The sequence below is a fragment of the Petaurus breviceps genome, unplaced genomic scaffold (genome assembly GCF_028583685.1).
Source record: "Petaurus breviceps papuanus isolate PSGF00001 unplaced genomic scaffold, PetGlider_PUasm1.0 76, whole genome shotgun sequence".
NCBI lineage: Eukaryota > Metazoa > Chordata > Mammalia > Diprotodontia > Petauridae > Petaurus > Petaurus breviceps.
Window position 1 is genome coordinate 61,889,107 of NW_027186473.1, and position 26,574 is coordinate 61,915,680.

Genomic DNA, 26,574 nt, shown 5'->3' on the forward strand with positions numbered 1-26,574 from the left:
AATAAATAAATAAAAATGGGGATGATGCAAAAAATACATAAATTTATTTTAAAAATTAGTAATAAATTCTGATGTTCAAAATAGCATCTGCTATGTGGTACAGGTTTTAGTGAGTTTAACATACCTTTATTAGATATAGCAACTGATCAGATATTCACATAAAAGTCAAAATGATGTACATCTTACTATATCAAATAGACTGCACACCCACACAATACAATTTTCTTTACATATTTTTTTCAGGGGTCCAATGGGAAGATTTTCTGTTGACAAACCCCCAAATTGTGCTTTATTCCAAGAGGAATCTAAGGCCTCAGAGGGTGGTTTTGTGAGTCTTCAAAGGGGGGAAAAAAAGCAAAAACAATTGAAGGGCCTCCTCAAGGGCTTCACCTTTTTATAAGCCAGAATTTTTGGGTGACTCTTCTGACAAGTGTCCATCCTACTCCTAGTGACTAAATCATCCCATCCTCTACAGCAGGACTTCTAAAACTTTTGGTGTGATGTGTAATGTACCCCCCTAATCAGTCTAATGAAACCTATAAAATGCACAAAACAATGCACAGGATTGGAAATGTTAAAATTTATTGAAAAATTTAATTCTTTAGTAATAAATTTTTAAAAACAAAAGTTAACAGACACCATGTTAAGAACTCATGTTCTATAGGGAAAGGTAGTCAAATCCCCTCCATCACTGAACAAAACTTCTACACAAAGGTTTAACTCCTGATAAGATCAAGTTGAACTCAGCAAAGGGAGTCTAGATCAGTGTTCTACCTGAGCAGCCAAGATTCTTTGAGATAAATTGAAAGTATCGATCCCTTGGGGAGAAAGGGTCTGGTTTCACTTAGTGAAGGTGATTGCCAGTGCTGTGTGAGACCGAAGAACCTGGACTTTGAAGTAGAGTTTGAATAAGGTCTGACACTTAAGTCTCAAGGTTTTTACTGATCAGTTCAATATAGATTCCAATTTGTTGAAAAAACTACTTTACCATGTGTTTTCAGTCACCTGTAATTGAATCTCTGGACAATTATTATCATTATTGGCTCTTCTTTAGTTTTAGGTCTGAAAGTTTAGGTAAATGAACTTGTTAAGAAATGGGTATACATGGGCAAATAACAAGAGATCTGGATGTGTTATCTTCATTTTGAAAGCAAGGAGAGAAGAAAGGCCGAAGAGGTCCTTGAAAGGCAAGAGCTGAAATACTATAGATAAGTAATCCATCTGTAACATCGTAAAATGATATATATCCACTTTCATAATCAAGGAAAATGCCAATCTTTTGCATGGATTTCTTTATGTGAAAGTTACCCTCAAGGTGTGAGTTTGCAAGGCAGAAGTTATCTCCCACTTTGAAGGTTTTTAGGGCAATTACTTCTCCAGGTAACAATGGGGGGTTCCCCTTCCTGTTAATGGAGTCCTTACAGATCCCCACTTCCCATTCAGTCATGCCGGTCACCTCCACTTCCCAGTAGTGTATACCTGAGGAGAAACTTTGAGCACCCAACACAGTGGCAGAATAGTTAAATCTCTCTGGGTGGTCAGGTACATGCTGGGGTACACATGAGTGTTTCACACTCTTCAGATCAGGAGACACAATGAGATAAGGATTGGCTGTTTCAGGATCCAGTGTTATATCTCCTGAAGAGAGATGAAGTTATTTTTGTATATTACCAACTTAGTCTATTTCTATCCAAAATACTTGAGGTCAGTCAGCCAACTAGCACTTACTTATTAAATCCTCCATTAGTACCAAAAACTTTGCTGCTAAGTGCTCAGAACATAAAGGTAAAATATAAAATAAACACAAAAGAAGCCACCAATCTAATACATATAACAGCATATCAGTTGAACGTTTTAGAAAAGATACCTTTTGACAATTCTACACATCTATTCTGTATGTCTGAATCTGAATGTTTCATTATCTGTTCTCTAGATTCAAGAAGAATATTGTTCTGGTCCAGGTTACTCTCCTCTCCTGTACCAAATATCCCAGCTTCTCTGGTTTCCCCCTTGATCTGTAGAAAGCATAAAATCTCATGCATCTAGGATCTTCCTCTAACATCTGAAATTTATGTAACATCTTATTGAAACAGTCCTTGGGGGCTACAGCTAATCCATGTTTTTTTTCCCCCTGTAATTTCCTGGCTTTGGGGTATAGTGTGGATAGAACACTGGAGCTTTTTCTCCTTAACTCTGGACCTTCTCCAGTTCTACTTCAACTCCAATCTGGATTCCCATTTCTGGAGGAGCACCTGCCAGGCTCATTTCAAATGACAGTATTTTTTTTCTTTTCTTTTGGAGGCAATCAGGTCAGGTTTGTAAGGAATACTTAGGTCACACCTAGTACTTGTTTTGGATTCCCCAAATTAGATTGGCTTATCTGATGATATGCATTTGCAAAGTACCCTTCCCCTAGAAGCCTAGTAAGATACAGACTATTAAGATCAATCAGGCAAATGTCCTTAAACCCTTATCTGAACTCTAGGATGTAGCCAAGAAGCTTCCCTCTCTCTACAAATGATCCAATAAATTTCTTCCTAAAACCATTTTCAGATTTGGGCTTTTGTTCTCACAAATGGCACCTACCCACTTTCATCTTACATATTGGAGTTCATCAATGATGTTTTGTTGTCATTTTGCTAACCTTTGATCTCAAGGATGCATTCTTCACCTAAGTATTTTCAACTGAAATACTTTTCAGGCAGTGTCTGAGGGTTTTAACTTAGGTTTTGCTGAATCCTAATTCACTGTATCAACGGAGCCTCCTAGCTACTCTCTAAATTCACATCACATCACAGCTTATTAAAGATTTTCTGCTTCAATCCAACTGGACTACTGAATCCTTGAACATAACCACTGTTTACCTGCCTCTGCTTTAAGGCACCATCAGGTAATGGAAAGAACTCTGAATATATAGTCAAAGGTCCTGGGTGTGTATCTTGGTTCACTTACTGCCTACATGGCCTTGGAAAAGTAAATTAACCTCCAAGGACCTCAGTTACCTCATCAGTAAAATGCAAGTGTTGGAATAAATGGCCTTGAAAATCCTTTGCTGCTCTGTATCCATGATCTTTATTAAAGTTCTTCCCTATACCTGGAAATATATTATTCTGTATTAGGATTACTTTTGACTATCTAGACCCCTTAACATTTTAAACTGTGAGAGTGTGGGCCTTCTCTCTCTAAGCACTTAGCACACTTACTCTCCACAGTTTACACTTAATAAATGTCTATGTGAATTAAATTCAGTGATTTCAGTATCAGCATTCAGAATTTGCCCAGTGAGTTACCTCAGATCTCATAGGAAGCCCCATGTCTTCATGTACTTTAAGCCCACACCCTCTAATCTGGTGAAGGTTCAAAGAGCTCTCTGATGGACTTTCACCATCTCTCTCAGGTAGGGACACTGACTTTACTTTTCCTAATAATGAAACTATTGAATTATGAAAAACAAACAAAACAAACAAAAATACCCCAACCCAACTAAGAATATAGATGTTTCATTGTTAAGATTATTGGGCCAAAAATACTACAATTGTCTTTCATTATATAGAAAACGAATCAGAATTCCAGGATATTGTACAGGGACCTTTTAAAAATGAGAGGGCATGTAAGTGGTCATCTTATAAAGCTATTGTTTTCCTTCCAATATACTTTTTGTGTGCTTTGGTGGCTCAAGATACACACATAAACACAGGAAGGATTTATGAATCTGTCAATATAAAGAATTCCTAGGGGGCGGCTAGTGACAAAGTGAACAGAGCACCAGCTCTGCAGTCAGGATGACCTGAGTTCAAATGGGGCCTCAGACACTTAACACTTACTAGCCATATGACCCTGGGCAAGTCATTTAACCCCAATTGCCCTGCCATCCCCCCTCCAAAAGGCAAAAAACAAAAGAAAACCTCCTAGCAAACAATTAGTTGGTAAATGCTGTAACTATAAGATTTGTAGGGAAACTAAGTCCCCAGAGGCATAAGGGGGTCAAATGACTTGCCTAGGGGCACACAAGCAGTAATCAAGGGCAGAAAATTCAAAGAGAAAATATAAGGCATTAACAGTGATCAGGGGAAGAAGTGTATAATTTGAATGGACAGAGAATGCCTGAAAATTCATTTCTTAATCCCTAAATCACATACTGAGGGGGTAAATCCATCCCACACATCACTGGAACTACTGAATCTTCCAGAATATCAGAAGGGGAAACTTACTCTGGAAGGTCATCATCATCTCCCTCACCCCAGTGACATGGCACATTGTCCATTTGGGGAAATCATCTTGTGGATATTGAAGTAGCAATGCTTCACTTCTACAAAGAAGACAGACTCAGTTATACGCGCCTTCCATGAGTCTTCAAAGTAACCACTAGGATGAGCATCATCAGCCTTAGAACAATTCAACAGCATAGACCCCAACTGAGTCCTTCCGCTACACAGACCTCTATTCCAACATGGGCAGACATTACGGGCTAGAAAACCATAATCTTACCATAATCTTAAGAGTTAAGAACACCCTTACATTTTATCCAGTCTCACCTATACTTAAGTTAGGAATTATGTCTATAGCATACCAGAAAGACCCAGCCTTTAATGGAAGATCTCCCATTCTAGGAACTTCCTACCTCCAGAAGGAACCCATTCTGTTTTCAAAAAGTTTTGCACAAATTGTGTCAAGATTTCTTTTGTTCTTATATAAGGTCACTAGTTGGGACAGTTTAGCATAAAATAGAAACTTACTTATTCAACATGTCTTTCACATCCTAGAGGGAGAAAACAACAACAACATAGGTTTAGTTTTCTATTCCCTGGTCTATTTGGTTATTTATTTATCTATCTATTATTTTTTCAGCATTCACTTTTATAAGATTTTGATTTCCAAATTTTTCTTCCTTCCTCCCCAAGATGGCATGCAATCTAATATAGGCTATACATATACAACCATATTAAACATATTTCCACATTAGTCATGTTGAGAAAGAAGAATCAGAAAAAAAGGGAAAGACCATGAGAAAAAAAAAAGGAAAAAAATAGTATGCTTCCATCTGCATTCAGACTCCATACTTCTTTCTATGGATGTGGTAACATTTTCCATCATGAGCCTTTTAGAATTGTCTTAGATCATTGCATTGCTCAGAAGACCTAAGTCTATCAAAATTGGTCATCACACAATGTTCCTGTTATTGTGTACAATATTTTCCTTGGTTTTGCACAGTTCACTCAGCATTCATGTAAATCTTTCCAAATTTTTCTGAAATCTACTCCCGGTCTTTGTGTGACATTGTCTTTTGTGGAGAAATCCCAGTAACCCTTTCCCAAAACTTCTCCCAGAGTACACTTTTATAAAGTATGTTAATTACGAAAGTTAAATCCAGGAAGAACTGAATTCTAGTTCTTCCTTGAGGGGGCTTCTCCCAAGGAAATTACTACAATGTGAGGGGAAGGTCATTTTTCACTCAACTTACTAGTTTTCTAAGACTATGAGATAAGAGGGTATGAGATAAGGAATTTAGAATGGTAGAGGATGGGATGATAGTGATGGGGTGCTTGGGATCTATGTTTGTAAAATCAATTTGTAACATCAGTAATGAAGGGGTGCTTGGGATCTGTATTTGTAACATCAATTTGTAAAACCAGTTTGTAAAATCACACTCCATTCTCCTCCCCCGCCCCTAACTTCAGAGCAATAACTCTGCCCAGCAACAACTATCTCAGCTTGGAACAAGTTAGTCCTATGAATCCTTATCCATATCTATAAACATTCCATCTTAGGCAACTATTATCTCCCCCTTGCATAGTGGCCCACTGCCCCCATGAATTCTTCAGTACCCTATCTCTAGGTTCACTCCTTGGCTGCTTCAATGAATCCTTCAGGACCCTATCTCTGGGTTAACTCCTTAGCCTATTATCCACACACTGAGTCTCAGCCTTGGTTCCCAGACATCAGTCTTGTTAAACATGACACTGATAGATGGCAGACTGGGCACTTCTCCATCAGCCCTTGACCACTAGCCGATTTAGTGATGTTTCAAGCCTAAAACCACACCTCCAGGTAGCCCCTCCTTGGGCTTTTTCCCAGTGAATCATGGGCAATACACCTGTGCAGTTACATTAAAGATGCATGTTCCTTTAAACACTGTATCCACCTTAACTCCTCCCTAATCCCACCCTTAATCACCTAGTTAGCATAATTGGCAAGGGTTCTACTATGGATGATTCTATATAAATCTTAATTCTACCCCTTTAAGGTTGCAGGTCCCCTAAGGATCCTCTCCTGCCAGGCATATAATAAACTTTTGCAACTCAGACTCCAATTAGGCTTGAGTTGAATTCTTTTCAGACTGAATCTGGTTCTGGTCTTAAGATAAAGATCAGAGTTCCTGCTGAATCTAATAGCCAACCCTCATCAATAGGAATGCTTCTTCCCTAAGGTTGAGATAGGTTTAGAAAAGAGAAAGGCCTGAAGGACTGACTTCATCTTTTTTAACTGGAAACTAAATCAAGTCCAAGCTTGAATTAGGGTTTTGTTACAACAGTGGCCTTAGGAGCTCAAACACTCACATCTTCAAGCACTATGAGTTAAATAAGCCACTAACCAGTGTTCTACCTCTGTAGAATGGTTTCTTAAAGTTTGTGTCTTGGCAGGCTTATGAAGCCTATAGACCACTTCCCAGAATGTTTTCAAATAAATGTAAGAAATGTTACATTTCAGTTCGAAGTTAGTAAAAATAAAGATTTTTCCCTTCCTTATGCAAGTGCCTGGACTCTCTGATGTCCATTTACAGACTGTTTAGAGCCTTGTGGGCCCCAGGTTAGGATCCCTTGCTCTCATATTTTGTTGTTATTAATTAGAAAACTAGAATCTTAAAGAGCTACAAGCATCTTTAAATTTTATCTTGTCTACCCTAAGCCTAACGTAGGAATTATGTTTACAACATCCACAAAGGTAGAAGACCTATCCCAGGAACTTGCTACTTCTACAAGAAGCCCAATTTCTTTTTTGGAAAGCTTTGAAAATAAGGTCAAGTCTTGTTTTGTTTTTCCTTATATAAGGCCAAAGTCTATCTCTGTAGAATGACAGCATTCTGTAGTACAATGAAAAATGTACTTTTAAGTCAGATAATCTGAATTCAAATCCTACTTCTGACATTTGCCTCCATTACCATGGTGATTCATTACATCTCATCAGTAAAATGGGAATAACTGCTGTCTTATCTACCTTATAGTGTTGCTGCTAGCCTTCAACAACATGCAAAGCATTATTTTTATTCTTTCCGTTGTCTAATGTGGGGAGCAGTAAGAACATGTCTAATCCCTAAATGATATATCTTCAAGTTCTGGAATAAAGCTATCATATTTTCTTTAAACCTTCTCTCATTTGGGTTTAAACACCTCAGTTCCTTTGACTTTAACATAACTTTTGAAAAGTATTTGGCACAATGCTTAGCACATAGTAGGCACTTAATATGTATTTGTTCCCTTCCTCCATGTAACAGTCTTTAGGGCCTACAATATTTGTGCCCTCCTCTCTTTATATGTGAGATTGTTGCCAGTCATTCAAATGTTGTCTGGTCAAGGCAAATTAATGCTAAATCCTTTTTGTGAATACAACAATACGTTTGAAACAAAACGCTATTTGGGTTTAACTCAAGAGGTCAGGTGGGACAATGAAAATATTGGTGGGATATGAAGCCAGATGACATGGGTTCATACCTTAGTTTCACCAGTTATCCTTGTGTGATGTTGGACAAATCAATTTCATTTCTCTGGGTACCAGTTTCCATAACTGCAAAATGAAGGTGGTTGGAGTAGGTTGCTTCTAGAGCTACTTGTATGATCCTATGGTCTTATGAATAGAAAATAACTCACTCCCACAAAAGGGCTATAATTCAAACTTTATAGGGTTCTGGGTATGAAAATATATGTCCCTTCCACTCATCAATTTCAAAACACTTTCATAATGTTATTTAAAACTCTTACCAGGACCGTTTTCAAATCTAGCTTCTTAAAATCCAATCCAACTTGTATGGCTTTTCTTTGTAGGTCTTGAACTTGTTGGGACAGTTTTAATTCAATCTTCTTTAATTTTCTCAAGTTCTTTCTTTCTTTCTTGTCCAGCTTTTCTAGGTGCTGCTGTTCTTCCTTCCTCAAGAACTGGTACATTCTGCTATATTTTGATAAAATGGCCTGTTTCATACTTTGTACATTTGCCTGTCAACAGAAAACATATGATAAGGGAAGGGACAGAAAAGATAATTATCATTTTTATCTGTGGCAAATTTTTTTTGGCCACCTAGTAAATCTTACTGCCTATGTCTGGGAAAATTCACAGGCCCTGATCCCTGACCTAACTATACTATTTTCTTTCATGAAAATTTCCACTTTCTGCAAATGAGGGTTGTATTTATACAACCTTGATTGTTTTCATATAAGCCAAGAGAGAAAGAACACTTACCTTACGCCATCCATATTTCTCTTTCTCCTCAGCTAGTACAATTTCAGTCTTATTTATTTTTTCCCATAAATCATTTAACATCTCTTGGAGTTTATCCTAAATGAGAAATATGAATAGGCATCAGTAAAACCTCCATTTTAGAACTGAAAAGCCCCAAGTTTTGGAGGATTGTGTAAAGTTATTGAGACTAAGATAGTTGTGATCTTAGCTTTGAATCTGTAAGGCCTGAGGGTGAGGTTTTAGTCAAATGGGGCAGGGGCCTCAATTGGCAATAAAAGGAAATTTTAGAACAGAAAGGAACTAAAAGGCAAGCTAAGTCCAAATCTCTTATTTTATAGAAGAAATTGAGTAATAGGGAATAGAGAGGTTAAGTGGCTCATCCATGATCACACATTCATGATCACTACATGAGGTAGACTTTGGACCAATAAGTCCACTATACCACGTTGCTTGTCAAAAGGCCAATGAGAAGACTAAATTTCTTCTCTGGGATTTATACTGAACAGAGAATCTTACCAGGTCATTCTTTGTAGCCATTTCCAAGGGAAAGACTCGGTGTTCCAAAGCTGGCACAAGACTATGTTGATCTGCACAGAACAGTTACTGTTCTTGTATTTGTCACAGGTGGTCAGGCAGCTGATAGTACTGTGGAAAAGATGTTGGAGATGTTTGGCAACTATGACCAGATTCCCCAGGTGCTGACTGGGCCCATGGTCCCTAGAGTTCATGATTCCCCTGCACTTTCAGCAGGTAAATGGTATGTGGATCTCCTCCCTCCAGTTTCCTCAGCGGACATTCTTTACAAAAATGATGACCACAGCTGGTAGTCACTGGTTCAGTGAACTTGTCTAAGCAGAGATTTTCAGTAGTATCTCTGAAAGTGGCAGCCATGTTCCTAGGTTGAGAGAGAAAAGGACTGCGGTACATAATGAAATTTCAGGAATTTTGAGGCAATAGAGAAGGGCTGGACCAGAGGGAATTCACATTCATCATACACTTCCAGAGTTAAATGCACCAGAGATCTTAAGTCACATGACTTAGAACATAGTCCACATAAGGGGTTTATTTTGGCTGTACTTCATGAAGCCCTCTACTTTGAAAAGGGGATAAGGAGTTGTAGAGTTTATAGTGACTTTAAATTGACCTAGGACATAAGATCAATAGGTCTTTTTTCCTGGGGGGGAGGGAGGCAGAGGGGAGGAGGGAGTGATTGCGTTAAGTGACTTGTCCAGAGTCACACAGTTAAGTGTCAGAGGCTGGATTTGAATTCAGGTCCTCCTGACTTCAGGGCCTTTACTCTCACCATTATTAGACCTAGCTGCCCCTCAATAGGTTTTAATTACCAAGACACACAAGTAGATGCCCTTGTTGCCTTCTCCAGATTTTTATTGATGCAGCCTACAACCCTTGAGTTTGAAGTGATTGATAAGCAACAGAATCTAATGCTCCTAGCCTGCCAATAAGCTTGAGCTCAGTTATCACAAGTCTTTGCAGGACATGGATCCCAAATCTGTTACTGTTAGCTTTTGCCTCCTTAATCTCAGCAATTTAATTAACCTTCTGGAGGTTCTTCTGCATCCTTATCCATCCCCCACTCCCCCTCATTATTCTTGACTTTCTCACCTCTATGCCCCAGCCTTTAGTCTTATTTAACTACCACCTAAATGTTTATATCTTACACTCTATCCTTTTTACCAGCTCACCAAAACCTGGTTCTTCCCCTGTATGACTACATTCCTAACCATCCTTGGTACCACTCCCATCCATCCCAATAGGTCAGAATGGTCAGCCTGTCCTTCTGCACCCTCACTCATCTTTCCTTAGTCTATCATCTCATATGGATCTTTCTGTCAATTGTTCTGTCCTCATAGAATACACCAGCTTCAAGGTGTCTTAGTCTCTTTTCTCAAGATGGTCCAATTTTAGTTTCTCCTTGCCTACCCCTAATTCTTACTTCTTGCTTCAGGATTTCAGTCTTAATTAAGAAAATAAAAATTTTTGAATCCCTGACCTGTACCAATAAAATTTTAGGTCTGATTGCCCCACCCCCATGCCTTAAAAAAAAATGCCATCCCCCAAAGCAGTTGTTAATTGTCTCCTCCAGACTTCCCTCAGACCTCATGCAGCTTCATCCTGAATTTTCTCATTTCCCCTATTCACCCACATCTCAAAAGCCTTTCTTCCTTTGCTGGTTTCTGTAGAACAGAAGTCTATCTACTTATACACGTGGTTTTAATCCTCTCAGGTCTCTTCTAAATCCCTGCCCCAGTAATCATAGGTCTTAAATCTTATCTTCAATCTCTCCCTTACTACAAGCACCTTCCCAGATTCAGGTAATATCCCCAGGCCTTTTTCATCCTTAAATACATTAAAAACAAAAACAAACAAACAAAAACTAACCAAGAACACACTTTAACTTTGCCCCCTCACACCATCTCAAAGCATTTGCTGCCAAGCTCCCAGAGGAAGTCTGCAGTTTTACTCTCTTCACTTCCTCATAACGCACACTATAGAAGCAAACTTACTTACCACTGTCCAGCTCTAAAAAATATCTTTGATTGCTAAATTCTATTATCCTCAACCTTAGTCTTTTGTCACCCATCAAATGCAAAAATACAGAGGCAGGGGCAGCTTAGGTGTCAAAGTGAATAGAACACTGGCCCCGGAGTCAGGAGGACCTGAGTTCAAATTTGGCCTCAGACACTTAACACTTACTGGCCGTGTGACCTTGGGCAAGTAATTTAACCCCAACTGCCCAGCCTTCCCCCCTCCAAAAAGCAAAAAAATCCCAAAAAATACAGAGGCATTTAAGGGCATGATGGACAGAACCCTGAAGCTAGACCCAGGAAAACCCAAGTAAGAATTTAACCTCAGACACTTACCAACTCAGTGGCCATGGGCAAGTGACTTAACCTCTCTCAGGCTCAAGTTTCCTCATCAAAATTGAGAAGATGACAGTTGTTGTGAGGATCAGATGAATATTTTATATATAAATATATATATATATATCACTTTGCAAACTTAAAAGCACTATATAAATGCTACCTTTAATTATTAAAACAACTTAATTGATATCCAGAACTACACCCTCTTGAATGTCCTATCCTGATTTCCCTTTACCTTACCATAATATTTCCCCTAAGCTTTCACATTTCTGTAGCACAAACATCCTATTAGTCACTCAAGTTCATAAATTCAGTCATTCCTAATTGTGTAGGATTCACCCCATTACTGCCTTAACTCACACAAGTGGTGGTACCTGTAGAATCAAATACAAATTCCTGTTTGATCTTTAAAACCCTTCACAATCTGCTTCCAATCTACTTTTCCAGCCTTATTATACATTCTTCTTCTTCAAACATTCTATAGCCAAATCAAAATGGGCTTTGACATTCCTTACAAACAGGACATTAAGAATCTTGCATACCTCTATCCCTTCTGCCCTGATTGTGTAGAAACTACAATCTATGAAGGTGGAAGATATGCTCATGTTGAATAAATCACAGACCTAAAGGCTTTAAGTAATAGAATCAAGTTGTAATTACTGCTAGCTACCACATCAACCAAGAATCACCCACTTAGTGAGTCATTTAATTTTATTAAAACGAATTTATTTTATTAAAATAAGATCTCTGATTTGGTGCACTTGGTTGATTATTTTGGGTTTAACTGATCACAGTTCAGAAATTCAAGGAATTGGTACTTCTGATTATCTGAGTTTACAACTTGGCTTTGATATTAGCAAAAAGGAAAGCACTTAAGATTAGTATCCTAGACATTTGCCTCCCCCACCCCAAATATCAGAAAGTTTTCTATCTTCTCAAGCACTACATTTCTCTTTCATTCTCTGATCCTAGGGAGTGGCACACATACACTCACACTCACACACACACACACACACGCAGATACACACACACTCACCTCCAAGAAAGGTGGAGTTCACAGCAGGCTGTTCAGATCGAGGGAAATTCTGGGACTAAACTCTTTTGGTCTTTTGCATTTTTAACATACATATGAAAAGGAAATTAGGAAAGCCTTAGATTGGGTGATCACTTGACCTCGAAGACCCACCCACCTTCTTAGAAGGGATTTTTCACTTCAATAGGCCATGATATTCACTACTGTTGTTCATAATTTTGTCCTTTTCCTCTTGTTAGCATCTGTGCATGAAAATGCGACACTAGGGAGTAGGTGAAAAGGATCTGTTTAATGTGGACATTTTTCGACCCTACAACAACTGATCTTTAAAAAGATTTTACTTCAGTAAAATCTTACCTTTTTCAGCACTCTCAAAGATGTTTTTGTAGCTCCCTTGTCTATTTTGCACAGTCTATTTAGGATGAAAAGTAGACTATTTAATGTAAATTTAAATTTTAATGTAAAAGTCTTGCTTTTTTGTTGTTCAATCCTTTCAGACTATTTCTGACTTTTCATGACCCCATTTGGGAGTTTTCTTAGCTAAGGTAATGGATGGTTTGACAATTCTCTCTCCAGTTCATTTTACAGATAAAGAAACCGAGGCAAAGAGGATTACATGACTTGCTCATCAGGATCACACAGGTAGTAAGTGTCTGAGGCCAGATTTGAAGTCGAAACAGGTCTTCCTAACTCCAGGCCCGGCACTATTCACATCTAGCTGCCCCCCAAATGTCTTGCTTACCTTATTTAAACTTCCCTGAAGGAAAAGACTTGGCCTCATTTATTCTTTTATCTCACTCAGGGCCTAGTATTCTGGCACAGCAAAAGCTTAATATATTTTAAAATTGAATCAATTTAAATATTTGGTATTTTAGTAAAAGGTGATAGACCAAAGGAGAAAATATTTTGGACAAGACTAATCAAGGAATTTGTCTTGCTCAAATATACATCTTTCTTAGAACTTTTTACCCCCCTCTCATTTTTTAAATTCCATTGGGACAGAGGAGTAGGGATATAGCAGCAAAAGAAGAGAGTCATTGAAGCATATACACTTTAAAGGGACAGAAGGGAACAAAAGGAAGGCCAGAAAGAATCACAGACATGGTCAGATTTGTTACAAATGGAATTTGTTTATTTAAACAAAAATATAAGCTGTAGAGCTCTCAGTTTCAGGTATAATCCTCTTTGGTTATATCTATGGAAATAAATGCCCATTTATTTAATGGTTGTTAAATTCAATATCACAAATAATGACCTAATGCCTGAATTGAGTTATAGTCCCAAGGTTCCAAACCACAATACCACTTTCTGGCCACCACTCCTTTGTTATCTAAGCTCAGAGAATGTCTCAAGATCTCCCATTAAGTTTTAATAAATGTATTCTTCTTTCATTCAAGCTGCCTGACAAAACAGTTGCAGTTTCTTAGAGAATGGCTGTCTAAGGATTAGGGAAAATAATCTACTGAATGGCAATCTCCAGATCCTGAATCAAAACTCATCAAACTCAAAAGAACTACTGGGGGAAGGATGGGAAATTATTTAGGATGCCTGCAAAATTTAGGATCAGGTTATCATAGTGCAGTTCATAAAGTCCTTTATTGTACGTCATGGAAGATAGATGGCCATCTATCTTTGGGACAAGATTGAATGAGGATTGCTCAAAGGTCATATGAATTTTTGCCTTCTTTGTTTAGTGTGGAAAAAAATATATTACCCAAGAGAAATATAGAGGATGTCAAATTTAATCAATTAGGTTGCAAAGTCTAAATAGGCTCTTGTGGCTTCCATTTTAAAAATTCTATTCCTTTGATCAATAAACATTTAATTAAGTGTCTACTGAGTACAATGCAGTGTACTTTGATTTAAGAGGCATACCTATCTAAAAGAAACTCAAGGTCAGTTAGGGAGTTAAATCAATCGGTCAATCACCTAGCAATTATTAAGTGCATATAATGTGACAGGTATCATTCTAAGTGCCTTGATGAGGCACTTTTCAAAGAAAAGCAAAAATATAATCAGGTCCTCTAGGGGCTCACATTCAAATGGAGGAGGAAACATGTAAATAACTGTGTACCATAAGATGTAGAGGGGGCAAATGAGAAGTAATCCCAAGAGGACAGAATTCTTGAGAAGGTTAAAGGGGTCAAACATTGTAGTTCCAATATTCCAAAAAACATAGCTAAAAATACACAAAATTCTGGAATAAAGAAGCATTTCAGGGAACTACAAAACAAAACAGCATGTGAGGTTGAAGTTGTAAGTTTGTTAGGGACCAAGGGAAATCTTCATTGAGAAGCTGGAATTTCTTTTTTTTTTCCCCCCTTTTTGGAGGGCAGTTGGGGGTAAGTGATTTGCCCAAGATCACATGGCTAGTTTTTGTGTTAAGTGTCTGAGGCCGGATTTGAACTCAGGTCCTCCTGACTCCAGGGCCAGTTGCTCTATTCATTGGAGAAGCTGGAATTTCAGTAGGACTTTGGAATTGTTCAGACAAATAGGAATTCTGTGGGCAAAGTGGGAGAGAGACAGGTATGAGAAAAGTCGTGAAGGCAAGATAGCAAAAAGGCATTATCATTGATTGTAAGCTATAAGACACTTTAGTGAACATGATCTGTTCCGACTGATGGGGTGCTTGGATACCTGTGCTTGAACCCCCGTTTCAAAATCACATTTTTTCCCTAGCCTCAAAACACTGTCTCAGGCAGTTTGTCTCTAGCTCAGGGGCAGCATGCCCTAGCAAAATACTTCTCTCTCTTCCTGATACAGTAGCCAGCTGCACCTATAGAATTTAGTAATTTGACCCAGTTGTGAAGCAGCTGTGTACTGGGTCATAAAGATATTTACTACTCACTGACCTATTGTATGTATGTATCCTAGACTCAGTCATATGTGTACTCCCTAGCTCATTATATACATCCTGAATCCCTTCTTAGCTTGGAATTTATGTTTATTACCAACATCTATCTTGTCTAATAAGACATTGATATAGGGACAGCCAGGGTATTTCTCAGTCAGCCCTGACCACTAGCTGACTTAGAGATGTTTCAAGCCTAAAACCACAGCTCCATGCAGGCCCCCCTCAGGCTATTTCCCGGTGAATTCTGGGTAATAGGCCTGCTCAGTAGATATTAAAAGTGCATGTTCCTTTAAGAATTGACCATTCCTTAATCCCTGACTCACCTATTTAGCATATTTGGCACTTGTTATACTATAGTCTATTTTATATAAAAAATAATATAGCCCCTTTAAGATTTCTGGTTCCCTAAGAACTCTTGCTTATAGCTTAACAGTAAATCTTTGCCACCTTGACTTAGAGAATGCTTGAGTGAGTGAATTCATTCCAGACTGCTTTCCAGGGACTCTGGTTATTGGGGTTCCTGGACTCCCTGAACTCCCTGACCCCTGTGTCAAAACACTCTGAATTTATGGATTAGGAATGTGAGCCAAGAAACAGCTAGTTATCACAGTGGATAGAGGTCTAGAGTCAGTAACACCCAAGATTACTGACAGTCACTAGGTGTGTGACCCTGGGCAAGTCACTTAAGCCTGCTTGCCTCAGTTTCCCCATCTGTAAAAGGAGCTGGAGAAGGAAAAATGGCAAACCACTCCAGGAAGTCAGCCAAGAAAATACCAACTGAAGTTGATGGGTACCTGGGGTCTAGGTCAATTTGTGAAAACAACTTGTCCTTTCCCAAACTTGGGCTCTGCCCCTTCCCCCTATCCCGAACTCCACCTAGGCAACACCCTGTGACCCCTTTGTTCTTGCCTAATCTCTTCATTTCTCCTCTGGCCTGGCCCACACCCTCCCTTGTCCTTGCCTCAAGTCTCCTCTGGTCTGGCCCAAATCCTATCTAAACTATCTATCTATTCACTGAGGTCCCTCTCTCCGGTCAGCCCCGACAATGGCAGCCCTACCCTTTAAAAGTAAAAGCATGTACCCTTCTCACTCTCAGGTCCCCTAAAGGACTCTTGCCCGCTTCTCATAGAAGCTTAACAATAAACTTCTATAACTCTCACTCCAATTAAGCCTAGGACCTTGAATTCTTTCCAGAAGCTATTGCAGGTTTTCTGGTCTTATATAAGATCAGAATTCCCGCTGAACCTATTGGGATTCCATCCATCAAAGTCATGAAGAGATTAGGGACACAATAGCTAAGCACAGAGCTAAACAGATAATACAAATACAAACAAAATGAAGACAAGTCTCCACCAGCCAGGAGTTTACATTCTAAAGTAAGATAAAAAACCAAAATGGGAGGGGAGAGGCGAGAAGGGAATGGCTTCTACCTCGCTTGTTATTTTGTTTTGTAGCTCCCTGAAATGCTTCTTTTATGTTGGAATTAAGGGTATTTTAATTATGCTTTTTGGAATATTGGAGCTATTATCCTCTCATTTGCCCTCTCTCTTATTTGTACACAGTTATTTGTATGTTTCCTCCTCCAGTGGAATGTGAGCTCCTAGAGGACCTGACTATGTTTTTTGCTTTTCTTTGAAGGGATTGAAGTTAGTAGTAGTATAAATGCTTGCAGACCAGTAGATATAATACAAATACCAGAAAAAGAGGAATGAGTGTTCTGAAAAGGGATATTCGAAGGAATGGGTATAACTAAAGCCTAGAAGTTACAAACATAGAGAAAGACACAATGTGTCACTTAAGTGTGAAGGGGGACAATATATATATATATATAGACTATTTTAGAAATGTACTAATCAGCTTATTGTCTTTCCCCTTAAACTCTAACTTGCTACTTCTTTCTCTATTACTGTAGATAACAATATCTCTCATCACTATCTCTCACCTCTCATAGAGGAAGAATGTTCAATAAATCCAAAGACCTAAGTTAGTGAAGAATGGACTCACTGTCTGACAAAAACTTCTGGGAAAAATGGATATAAAGTAGATTTAAACCAGTACTTTAAACCACATACCAAGAGAGGCTCCAAATAAATTGTTGTTGTTCAGTCATTGATGAATCTTTGTGATCCCATTTGGGGTTTTCTTGGCAAAAATACTGAAGTGGTTTACCTTCTCCAGCTCATTTTAGAGATGAGCAAACTGAGGCAAACCGGGTGAAGTGATTTGCCCAGGGTCACACAGCTAGTTAAATGTCTGGGGCTAAATTTGAACTCAGGTAGAAAAGTCTTCCTGATTCCAAACCCAGCACTCAATCCACTGTGCCACCTGGCTGCTCCATTCCGAATGGAGACATGATCTAGAAATGGAAAGCCACATAATAAAAAAAGAGAAAGGAAGAAATTAGTTTGGGGATTTATTGAATAGTTTACAAGTATACACATGATAAAAACAATCACAAAAGAGAAAACAATTTTGACTTATAAAGTTAAAAAGGTTTTGCACAATTAAGTCTAATGTAGTAAAAATTTAAAAGGAAACAGATAACTGGGGGGAGGAGGAGAATCTATGCAGCAAGTTTCTCTGAGAAAAGTCACTTTAACCTGAAATAAAGAATACCACTAAAGTGGTAGGGGATCAAGATTGGCGTCAGCATGCAGCACCACAGTACAGGAGTGCCCAAGAGGGCAAGGTGGGGGGAGGTGCTGGAAAAGTCCATAGAAAAGGTTGGAGAGGCTTAGAAGTGGAAGCAATTGGAGGATTAAGTAAAGTTTGTTTTACAAAACAGTCAAAAGGGATGGGGGTGGGGGGATTCCTTTCTTCCTTCCTTTGGTTTCTAGTACCCTCCTTTAAACTTGTTTCAACTGCCCTCAGGTAATTCACAGCTCTGGAATCAGGCTAGGTCAGTTCCTACTCTGCTGCATTCCACAGTCTCATTTCCTTGTTATATAAAGCACTAATACAAATTTAAAAGATTAAGAATGATTCCCCAATAGACAAATGATCAGAGGATATAAACAAGAATTTTTCAAAGGAAGAAATCCAAGGTATCAACAACTATTTGAAAGAAAGATTCTCTAAATCAGCTAATAATTAGAGAAATGCATATTAAAGCAAACATTCTTCACACTGTCAAAGATGACAAAGGAGGAAAATGAGAAATTGCAGTTGGACTAGAAGAAAAAAATACACTAATAAAGTTAGCAGTTCTTGGAGATGTCAATTGGGCCAGCCATTCTGGAAAGCAATTTTCAACCATCCACCAAAACTTAACAAAATGTGCATGCCTTAAAGTCAATTGTTAAATCACTACTAGGTGAAAGATGGAAAGGATATGTGAGGGATGACTTGCAGTGAAGTTTCCCCATTCTGAACATCCTATTAGATTCTTATTTCTTCTTTATACTTTGCAACTAAGTTCAGTAACATTCCCCATACATGTGGGGTCATTGTGTGTTTCAAAGTAACATAAGCTATTGGGAATTAATACAATTGATTGAATTAACTATTGAGATTAAATTAGAGGAATTTTTAGTTTGGAGAAAGGAATATTAGTGTGAGAGGTAGCAAAGGGTTAGGTTTCTACAGAACAGCAAGATTGCAGAAACTACTAAATTTAAAAGAATTGCAGACTACTAAAAAAAAAGTAGTAGCCTTGGGAAGAAGTTGGGTTCCCAGTTCCGAGAGAACTCCTAGATAATACTAAAAGTGAGATGATGTAAAATAAAAAGGAGCTAGCAGCAGCAGGTGGATTTGACCAATTAGAAAGCAGACAGAGGCCTTGGGACACTCAGACCCAGATAAGGACACATCTATGTTGGACTGGTGGGGGTTATATGTAATATATATAATAAATATATAGATAATATACTTGTATTATGTAGGTTATCTAACACAATTAGAGCCTCATTAGTAATAATTATGGTAATGAATTGAGATTGCTTTGTGCTAATTAGTTAGCATTAGTAAGAAGATTGTGTGTTTGCCTTACCAACCAATGGTAAAGTGGGATGGGGTTGGAGGTGGGGTTAGGATTAGGATAACAGAAGCCTGGGAGCTTCTCAATTTGCATTCCTTAGCAGATGGAGTTTGAGACACTAGGGCTATACCCATTCTCTTGGGAAAAAATAAAGATCTTTCCTGATCTCAGACTCAGACTCCAAACTTTTTTTCATCTCACACAGATATGTTCCTGTCTCTTTAGAATTCATGGTACATAATTGAACATTTTAAAAATTTGTTATTTCATTTATTAATTTATTTTCATTTATTATTATAAATAATGTCCTTTATTAAGTGCCTTCTATGTGCCAGATATTGTGCTAAGAACTGGAGATACAAATAGAGGCAAAAAAGTCCCTGCCCTGAAGGAGTTTACAATGCTTTTGGTTGAGACTGTAACGCTAAAAACCAAATCTTTGTAAAGCTAGGGTAAATAGGAAGTAAATAATAGAAGGTGGTACTAGAATTAAGAGGGGTTGGGAAAGACCAGTCCCTAATGAGTATATTATAAACAAAAATAAAAGTCTACTGAGTGAAAGAAGAAATCATTGACATTTCTCCAGAGAAGTGGGCATGCATGTTCCCTTGTGGGACAACACACACACACCTGTCACAATCATTGGTCCCAACCAGCTAGGATATCCCTTTCCCGGGCTGCCCCTCACCTGAATGGTCCTTTTCCCATTAGAGTCACCCTTGGTCAGACAATGAGCTTACTCTGGGCCCCTCCCCCTCTCCCTTACAGATTTCTTCCTATTATATAATTGGATATTCTGCTCTTTTCTCCCTTACTTGGACCTAGGACCTCCCACACATCCTGTGCAAAGCATTTCTTCTTCCAAAGTATCTATGGATACCAAACTATCCATATTTCTCACAAGAAGATCTGAAATTATGAAAAGTCAATTTTTTTCCTCTCCCCACTTCCTTCTCTGGGATCCCTTTGATGGGGGACGGGATCCCAATAAGTTCAGCAGAAATTCTGATCTTATCTAAGACCAGAAAACCTGCAATATCGTCTGGAAATAATTCAAGGTCTCAGGCTTAATTGGAGTAAGAGTTGTAGAAGTTTATTGTTAAGCTTCCAAGAGAAGCGGGCAAGAGTCCTTTAGGGGACCTGCAAGTGAGAGGGGTACATGCTTTTACCTTTAAAGGGTAGGGCTGCCATTGTCAGGGCTGACCAGATGGGAGGGGCCTCAGTGCATAGACAAAGGTCAGAGCTGACCAAGAGGAGCATGTGAATAGATAGTTTAGATAAGATTTGGGCCAGGTCGAAGGAGACAAAAGGCAAGGATTAAGGAGGGTGTGGGCCAGGCGCAGAAGAAATGAAGAGATTAAGTAAGAACAAAGGGGTCAAAGGGTGTTGCCTAGGTGGAGTGTGGGATAGGGGGAAGGGGCAGATCTTAAGGGTGGGAAAGGATGGTTTTACAAGTTGGTTTCACATATTGATCTAGACCCCAGGTACCCCATCACCTTCCCTCCAACCACACATGAAGTCATTAAATAACCCTCTGTGGGAAAAGCCCTTTCCTCTATAAACTGCATTTAGTATGGAAATATATGAAGAACCTCCTTTTTAGTGAAACTGAAAATATTCAGAAGTAACATGGAAATAAAAAAAGGAGAGAGACTCCAGTTTCTCCTAGTGGGACTCTGGGCACTTCACCTTTCTTTCCCAGCCTGAGTCTCCCCTTCAGTAAACTAGGGATAATAATAGAACTCTTCCAACAAGTTTGCCTAGAGGATTGAATGAGATTATATGTGGAAAGTGTTTTCTAAGTGTTTTAAATTCTACACAAATACTCTTGTCATAAAGTTCTTCTGCTTCTAGGAAAGGTAGGTGATAGGTCAAAAAGTCCTTTTCTTATGAAAATGTATAGGAGGATAGAATGGAAGCTTGAACAAAGAGGATCTCTAGTATTCCTCAAAACTTTTCCTATTTCTAAAAGGTATAAGCCTACAATTCACCAAAAGGAAGGGTCTTCTATTCCATTCTAAGGGAAACAGTCTCTTTATGCTGAAGGGATTCTTTCAAATTTGAAAGAATTTTAAGCAACACAATGTTCTGTATGATTCTCAGAGACAATTAAGGCAAATGCTACCCACCTCCTGACTGAGAGGTGCTGGACTAATATGCTGACTGAGACATATACTTTTGGATTCGACAATTATGGGAATTTGTTTTATTTGATTCCACATTTCTTGGAAAGATTTTGTTTTTATTTGGGGGCAGGGAGAAGGGGTGGGAAAAAAACCAAATGCCTGACAATGTAAAAAATAATAATAAATTTAAGATATTCTTATTACTAATGGAAGGGAGGAGTGCCTTTGGATACTTTAGGGAAGTAGTTGAAGGAGACAGTGACTAGTGTTACTCGAATATCATTGCAAATTTTATTTTTTACATAATGCAATTTTCCTTCAGGATTCCAATGCTACTTCAAATCATATTGAAGTTTGTCAGAAGATGGGGGGAATTAGTCTCCCTCTCTGAGATAAAAGACTTGGATATAATGTTTATTAAAGCAAATTACTCAGAGTATCATATAATTATAATTATTCAATTTGATAGTAGGATCTGAGGCTATTCTGGACAGTTTCTCTAGGTAATGGTTGGATTCTTTCTTACCTATAAGTGGGTATGGACTCAAGCTGAGACCTTTATCCCTTACCCCAAAAAGTTTAGGTCCCATTTGTCTAAAGGGTCCTAGAAAACCCTGCCTTAAAGTCTCCTTAGATTTCCCCCATTTGATCTGTCATTCTTTGGAGGCCATAAACTTTTCATTATCACTATTCCCAAATCTCAGTTACCTCGGGATTTTCTTTAGCTATTTCCTACCCTTGATCCTATCAAAATCCCATCAAGATCTTCCCAATATTTGACCTCTAGACACCCTAGGCTACTGGAAGACCATCCCTGGAACCCCCTGACTACTCTTCCAGCCCTGGATTCTTCCCTCAATCTTTGTGTATATAAAATCCATTTTTGTGTATATAAAATCCCATGAAAGTGCTCAGATTCTCTCTAGTCTGCTTATATTAGTATTACAAAGGCTCAAAGTTCAATCTGGCCTTCTGGCTTTAGCAGGGACACTCAAGTTCCTTAAAAGTCTACCCAATATGGCAAAACTTTAATAAACATTGTTTCCTTTGACGGAAGGAAGGTTTGGGTCAAATTCATTTGTGTAGGCCCTGATTTGTTGCTATTTTGGGGTCCCAGTGATGAGGGTTGGCTATTAGGTTCAGCAGGAACTCTGATCTTATCTAAGACCAGAAAACTTTCAATAGCATCTGGAAAGAATTCAATAGTCTCAGGCTTAATTGGAGTGAGAGTTGTAAAAGTTTATTTTTATGTTTTTACAGAAACGGGCAAGAATACTTAGGGGACTTGTTGCAAGTGAAAGGGAGCATAGGCTTTTACTTTTAAAGGGTAGGGCTGCCATTGTCAGGGCCAACAGGATGGATGTAAGGGAACCAAGGCTAACTTGTGACTTCAGTGCACAGATAAAAGTTTGAGGAGTTTAACTTGGAGATGAGATTTGGGCCAGACAGGAGGAGACATGAGGCAACTACAATAGGGCTAGATTAAGCAAGGACAAAGGAGTCACAAGTTGTTGCCTATGCAGAGTGTGGATAGGGAGAAGGGGCAGAGTTTGAGGCTGGGAAAGGGAAATGTGATTTTATAGACTGGTTTTACAAATTTGTTTTGCAGACTGATGTTATTACAGATTGGTGTTACAAATTGATTTTAAAAACATAGATCCCGGGGCGGCCAGGTAGCACAGCGAGTAAGAGCACCGGCTCCAGTGTTGAGAACACCTGGAGATCGAATCCTGGGCTCAGACACTTAGCACCCACCCAGAAACACCTGGCCATGTAACCTTGAGCAAGTTACTTAACCCCAATTGCTTAGGGGCGGCCAGGTGGCTCAGCGAGTAAGAGCACCGGCTCCAGTGTCCGGATGACCTGGATCAAATCCGGGCTCAGATACTCAGCACCACACCCAGAAATAATAACTGGCCGTGTAACCTTGAGCAAGTTACTTAAGCCCAATTGCTTAAAAAAAAAAAAAAACATAGATCCCAAGCACCCCATCACCAGTACCCTAAACCTCAGCACTTGGAAGGCTGTTCTGCACCCAGCAGAAGATTAGGGCTGGTTAACTTCTTCCCAGTCTTAAGGAGTTGACAAAACTGTGGCTACAGTGCATTATACATTATACAGAGCATACATACAGGTTCACTGAATTAGTTCATGCACACAGGGCAGCTCAACTCTTCAATGAGGTTTTCAGCTGACTCATTCATGTTCCTGAGGGGAAAGATAAAGGAAAAATAACCCCAGAAATGATGAAGAAACAGTTCTCAGCAGTTAATTGCTTAAGATTAATCACTTATGTTTACAAGTCACTTTCAGTTTCATGCCTTCTCTGAAAGAGAAGCATCATTTTCCCAAAGCTGAAAATGAGAAAAGCAATGAAAAAATAGTAAACAGAATGGAGCAAGGGATAAGTTTCTGCCCTTGTGCCTTCTCTACTATAAATCTACAAAGCAAAAAAACATTTTCCCAGGTCAAACTGAATCCTCACCAATCTGTGGTGGCCTAACATAAGCTCTTTTCCTTCACAATAGAAAGCCTGTGTCTTTCATTATAATGAACTTGAGAATCTTACCTCTGGCTTTTGGCACATCATCTAAGCCAACTGGAAGTTATTAAGCCCTTACAATGTGCCATCCACTGTGCCAAACTCAAGAAGATATAAAATAAAGATAACCCAGCCTTTAAGTACACCAAAGGTGAGTTTGAATCCTATATTAAATATTTGGTGGTCTTTTGTGCTTCCATTTCCTTATCTGAAGAAAGGGGATAATAATAGTACCTTCTTCACAATTGTTATGTAGAACAAATGAGATAAGATATGTCAAAATTTGTCAACCTTCTAAGATTGGTCTAAAAATGACAGCTTGTAATAGTAATGGCATTTGAAGATTCCCCTGTATTGGCTTGGTTTTTGGTTTGATTGTGTTAAAACCCAGAGCTTGTTAATCCCACTTGTGGGATGGACTTGTTGACATGAAAAGAGAGTGCTGAACTGGGAGGAGCTGGTGACGCAGATTTGAAGAGACACAAGAGAGAGGCAGAAGAACTTTTTGGAAGCAACACCTTTGGAGGCAGAGAGAGACGGAGAGGATTGCTGAGGACCACTTTGAATTGCCCTGGACTTTTGAGACCTGCCCCTGTAGCTGCCAAGGACAGAGGAGACATGGCTGTTTTGCTGGTACTTTGTCTGTCTGCTTTGATGTTGTTTTGCCAGATTTGTTCACTGGTGAAAGACAGTCCTAGGGCGGCCAGGTAGCACAGCAAGTAAGAGCACTGGCTCCAGTGTTGAGAAAACCTGGAGATCGAATCCCAGGGCTCAGACACTTAGCACCCACCCAGAAACACCTGGCCATGTAACCTTGAGCAAGTTACTTAACCCCAATTGCTTAGGGGCGGCCAGGTGGCTCAGCGAGTAAGAGCACCGGCTCCAGTGTCCGGATGACCTGGATCAAATCCGGGCTCAGATACTCAGCACCACACCCAGAAATAATAACTGGCCGTGTAACCTTGAGCAAGTTACTTAACCCCAATTGCTTTAAAAAAAAAAAAAAGAAAGAAAGACAGTCCTGTTATTGCAGAAGTTCCAGAACCTGGCTGTTGGTTAAGAGCTCCTGAGACTGTTCTGCAGACAGAGTGAATACTGTCCACTGGTGAAGGACAGTGCTGTTGTTGCAGGGGTCTGGGAACCTTTCTGTTGGTTCTGAAGCCCTGAAGAAGGATTTTCTTGTTGTATGTTTACAGAAATCCTGGGAGAGGGTTTTGCTAACGTTTTCAGGGGTCCTAGGACTGTTCTGCAGACAGAGGATGAATTAATGAAGAGACTGGCAATGTATCTTGTGGCCTTGCTAAGCTTTTTCTTCCCAGGAACAAAGATTGCTGAGAACTTGCCTAGTGTCAAGATGAAGAAAAGACCTCCATTTGGGTATTAAGTGCTGTGCTTAAACTTGTAACTCTGGGGTATATTCAGTTGTGATGCAGGGGTGGGAAACATTTGACCTTTTTGTGTTCTATGATTGAACAAATGAATGCACTTTACTTATGATTGGAAACTAATCTCCATTTGAGAAGAGGGGCTTTGTGATGGACTAAATGAAGGTACAGCTTAGGGGTGGAGTAGTATTTAGAGCAGGGACCTTGTAATTGATTGAATGAATGTAAGGTGCTGGGGTGGGGTGGTACTTGGAGATCTTCTCTGTTCTTAATTTGTCACTGAATAAAATGGAGAGCACCTATGCTGGTATTTTGAACCTTGGGAAGTTGCCTTTGCTTGGCATTACATTACACAGCTGAAATTAGGTTGTTTATTCATTTATTTCTTTCAAAGCAAGGCAGAGCATATATGGGAGGTACAATTAAGAAGTGAGCTCCCTTTGAGGTTGGGATGCACAATTTTTATACCTTTCCTATAGGGGTGATGTGGCTCCATAGTCATTTCACCTCTAGACAGAGAAAATACCTTTTTCATCAGAGCCCCCCCACCCCCCCCCCCTCCTCAATTTGGGTTGTCTAGACCAGAGTGTCTGTTTCCATTCAAGCTAGAGTGGAACAATGGACTTTCCTACTTTAGATTAAATTCCTTTCAGTTGGGGTAGGGGCTCATCAGGATAAGGAAAGTCAAGCAATTATCACAATATCAGAAATTTCTTTTTGGAGGGATTTCTGGATTTGATAAATGTGGGTCCAAACCAAGACTTTTGCCCCTAATCCCAAAAGAATTTGGATTTCCTTTGTCTAAAGGCCCTAGAAAACCTAACCTAAAACTCTCCTTAAATATTTGGACTTGCCCTGACTTTCCCCTTAGGCTATAAGTCTTTCGTTACTCCTAAGTACAATTCTCAGTTACCCTAAACCAAGCCTAGCCCTTCATGGTCTGTTACCTCCAGATGCTTTCAGCTACTTCACACCCTAGATCTTATCTAAAACTCCATTCTCTAGGTTTCTGGCTTCACACCTTTAGTCACACCAGCCTACTGACCACTCCCATCAAGATCCTCCTTAGACTCCTCTTCCAATCACACCTCAGACTGAAGTGCCTACCAGAAATTATACACCAAAGCCCCCTAAACCTGTTAGAAGGGGCCCCTACCAGTGAAATGACCCAAGCCATGCCAATTTTTCTGAGCACCAGTTTATTGAGCTGGCCAGCGACAGTCTCCCAAGGAAACCTTAGGAGAGCTGCTGTGACCATAGGGAAAGGGGGAATATTTAAAGTCAAAAACTGCCAAAAATAGGTGGGGGAAACAAAGTTAGTC

The 26,574-nt window shown here is 39.2% G+C and overlaps 1 protein-coding gene across 1 annotated transcript in view; it reads right to left on the reverse strand.

Annotated features, from left to right (window-relative positions):
* Positions 1 to 519: 519 nt before the first annotated feature.
* Positions 520 to 26,574, reverse strand: part of LOC138174854 (probable E3 ubiquitin-protein ligase TRIML1) — a 41,679-nt gene continuing 15,624 nt past the window's right edge. The window contains exons 2-7 of the mRNA XM_069105079.1: positions 8,968 to 9,096; positions 8,452 to 8,547; positions 7,977 to 8,207; positions 4,737 to 4,759; positions 4,212 to 4,309; positions 520 to 1,638 (exon numbers count right to left, since the gene is read on the reverse strand). Coding sequence (XP_068961180.1) covers positions 1,088 to 1,638; positions 4,212 to 4,309; positions 4,737 to 4,759; positions 7,977 to 8,207; positions 8,452 to 8,547; positions 8,968 to 8,988 — 1,020 coding nt within the window. The 5' untranslated portion in view covers positions 8,989 to 9,096 and the 3' untranslated portion in view covers positions 520 to 1,087. The remainder of the gene's footprint in view (positions 1,639 to 4,211; positions 4,310 to 4,736; positions 4,760 to 7,976; positions 8,208 to 8,451; positions 8,548 to 8,967; positions 9,097 to 26,574) is intronic.